The following is a 3,404-nucleotide window of genomic DNA, read 5'->3' as shown; positions in this document are numbered from 1 at the left end:
TGCCTATAATTCCTCTTCGCATCATTTCCATGGTTATTTTAACTTTTAAAGGCATGCAGTATATATTGCAGCCTCGATCAGGTCTGTTGATCTGTCTCAAGTTTCATCAGCCTAGCTGCTGCAGCTGGACCGACCTGCAGGCAACTACCAACTCTCCAAATTCACTTCAAAATATTGTTTCAGTTTATTACTACATCAAATTTACATAACAATATACATATTGAATTTTCACGATTACTGTAAGAATGACTATATATATAGTCAATCTCTCCTGCGGAAATCTACATTTTTTTTAAACTACTAAAATATAATCTTTCTGTATGGAAAACGGTAAAAAAAATTTACAGTTTAGTTTTTAGTAAGGCCAGTAAATAGAGGTCTACATACTCTAAAACTTCAGGATACTGGTACTTAAGGTTTTCTGTGTATATACATAATAAATTTTAGAAAACATATATGAAATCTTCTATATATACACTATAGTCAACTAATAGTTTTGAAATGTAGATTTAAAGTTGTACGAACTGGGTCGAAGAGAAAGCCAAAATTAAATAACTAGCCATATTAATACTGAAAACAGCGGCAAAATTTTCAGGTAGGCTAGCTGATGAAAAGGAGCCTTAATGCAAAGAGGCAGGAACGTGATTTGCGGTGGGGAGTGTGTGGAATTGTCATAATCTAAGGCTAAATCATTAAAATCCTCTTCATGTCTCGTGCAAGGCAATATGTCCCACAGATCCACCTAGTATGTCTGCTTTGCCATTACTATCCAGTACAGGTGTTTTTAATTTGTCCATTCATTTTTATCATCAACCTTTTCTTCCTATGCTTCCCTTTTCTCTGTCTCTCTTCAAACCTTTTCTATATTCAACTATTTATTTACAACATATTTATTACTGTTTGATCTGAACACTCTTAGCTTTTCAATTTCAAACCTCACGTAACTGTACAGTTTGATCACCGATCTTCAATAATTTAATCTCTGCAGACTGCTTCGATCTCTCTTGTTACATTTCAACTTTAAAATATTGTTTGGCATGATTTGAGTGGACAAGAAGAACCATATTTATTATTGCTTTACTAACAAGCTCTTGGGGACATCTTTTTATACATAATATACTAACACAAACTCGACCAAACATAAATGCTTTTGTATAGTCGTCTTCCTTCTCTCTTTCTTTCACTTAGACGATCTATTTGCATAAATAATTGATAATGACCGCAGAACACAGAGACACAAACATGTGTTCTTTAGGCCCATGGAGGCAAGTAGAATGAAATTTGTGAGTATGTATTTGCATGTCATAATAAATATTGAAGCCTGTAAAGGGCACAAGCACCAGTAACTCAGATGTGTTTTTGTGTGTGTTGGTGGGAGCAGTCTGGTTATTGTAGAAGTAACATTTCTTAATTAATTTAACTTTTACATCAGAAGTTTGAAAACGCATAATTAATAATCATAATTAAGTACTTTGTTTTGGATCAAGTACATTTATTTTCAGCCATTCTAGCTACTAAGCTGCAAGGCAACCAAAATTAAAACAACAGGAAAGGAAACATATTTTTACTTTCTTTTGCCTATCCAGACATTTGCTGTTCTTACCTTGGAATCACTTTGAGCAGAAGCTCTTTCTGCAGCTGCAAACATAATCGCCTCTTCTTTCTCTTCATGACTTCTTCTAAGTTGAACTTGAGCCTTTTGCTTTTCCATTTGTCTTTTAGATTTCTTGCCTGAGCTATCATCCTCCACTTTTTCAATATGCTTACGAGTTCCCTCTCCATTTCCATAAGGATAACTTGGGCCAGAAGATGCATCAGAAGCCATGGAATCATCACTTTCATCATCATCATCGCCATCGCCATCTATATCATCATCATCATCATCATCATCATCACTACCATTATCATTATCAACATAATCTCCAGTATCATTACTTTGTTCTTCATCATCATGATCAGAGCCAATATACATGGTCCAACCAGATTCACAGCTTTGACATTCTTCACCTGATCCTCCATACACTTTGGAAGACTCCATTAGTACAACAACCAAGAAGAAGAAGTAGAAGAAGGAGGAGAAGTTGAATAGGAAATTAAGGATATAAATGTATTAGACACCTGAGAGAACCACCAATGCTTTCACTTCACTGACCTAAAACAGCTTTCTTTATAAAACCTTCTACAAGGAAGACCACATTATTATGTTAAATGGGGAAGGAAGGGATAACTCTCATCAGATCACCTGGAAAAAAATCTAAACACCATTAATTCTCTGACTTTAATCAGCAGAAGACAGCTAGAAGCTGTGAAAGAAAGTGAAATCCATGTTTAAAACAAAAGGCATGAATACCAAAGTTCCTTCAATTTGAAAGGACATGGGGTTGTTCACTTGGTCATTGGGTGAAGATTCTATTCAATCTTCTCTTTACTTCGCTCTGCACTTGTCATTAATAAAAGGAATGCTTTAAATGTAAAGACAGATTGGCTCAGTCTACAAAAACTAGAGAGAATATAAGACCCATATGTTTTAAATAATATAGGCTGGGAGAGATTGAGAAAGACCTCTTTCTTTCACTAGCCTTTTATTTCTTTTCCCTTTCATTAAAGTGTGCAGGCTTTTTACCTGTTAAATCATATAAACAACCCAACTGGAACTTCAGGTTTCAGATTACCCCCGATGACAACCCCATATTTTAAAAAATTTATCAACAATATCTTTCTGCCTCTCTCTGCTCTTCTGTCCTCCTCCAATTTGATGTTGCCTTGTCTTCTTAATTTTTCCTCAGAAAACCATGTCTATGTCTTTTATGTTATTGGGTAAGGAGTTTTTATGAAAATTTGTATCTCACTCTATCAAATATTTGCTTCATATCTTATACATAAATAGCTATAGCTAGAAGTATGTATAGTCGTTTGGTTTTATTTTAGGGAGTACTTGAGGCTGGGGTCTGAAAGAGAGTGAAATAACAGTGATCAGACAGATAATAGTGAATAAGATGCACATAATTTACTTGTGTGTATCTTATTTTGATTCTGAAATGACATTTTGTTCACATATGATATGACCTCATTTGCAATTATCTTTAACTTCAATTTGAATTGAAGTTTCTTTTGCTTCTTCTATCACAACTTAAACGTTTATCCCATGCTGAAAATCCAAGTTAGGTAAGCCAGTTTGTCCTTGACATTTCAACAGTCTATTTACTGTGCTCCTTTCTTGCTTTTGTTGATCATGCTCTCAGGCTACTCCTCCAGGCAAGAAACTAAAAGAAAGGGAAAGCTCAATTATTGCTTTTGTTGATAGGATAGGGTTTATGTAATTCTGCAGTAACAATTGACCAGAGCAAACTCATTATTTCTGTGTTTAAAATGAGTTTTGGTCAAATAGGACACATTTCAAACCG

The 3,404-nt window shown here is 34.7% G+C and overlaps 1 protein-coding gene across 5 annotated transcripts; it reads right to left on the bottom strand.

The window, feature by feature from the left end:
- Positions 1-1,449: 1,449 nt before the first annotated feature.
- On the bottom strand, positions 1,450-2,915 carry LOC116115293 (ribosomal RNA processing protein 36 homolog). 5 transcript variants are annotated; one of them, XM_031401453.1, is made up of 2 exons: positions 2,119-2,915; positions 1,450-2,022 (listed from the first exon to the last, which is right to left on the bottom strand). In XM_031401453.1, exon 2 carries the CDS (start codon positions 1,970-1,972, stop codon positions 1,565-1,567), a length of 408 nt encoding a protein of 135 aa, XP_031257313.1. In that variant the 5' UTR covers positions 1,973-2,022; positions 2,119-2,915; the 3' UTR covers positions 1,450-1,564. The 5 variants fall into 5 exon arrangements, with proteins under 5 accessions (XP_031257313.1, XP_031257314.1, XP_031257310.1 ...); XM_031401454.1 differs by having other exon boundaries at positions 2,153-2,915; XM_031401450.1 differs by having other exon boundaries at positions 1,450-2,254; positions 2,351-2,915.
- Positions 2,916-3,404: the final 489 nt, after the last annotated feature.

The sequence above is a fragment of the Pistacia vera genome, unplaced genomic scaffold (assembly GCF_008641045.1).
Source record: "Pistacia vera cultivar Batoury unplaced genomic scaffold, PisVer_v2 Contig735, whole genome shotgun sequence".
Taxonomy (NCBI): Eukaryota; Viridiplantae; Streptophyta; class Magnoliopsida; order Sapindales; family Anacardiaceae; genus Pistacia; species Pistacia vera.
This window is presented reverse-complemented; position numbering and strand designations above follow the sequence as displayed.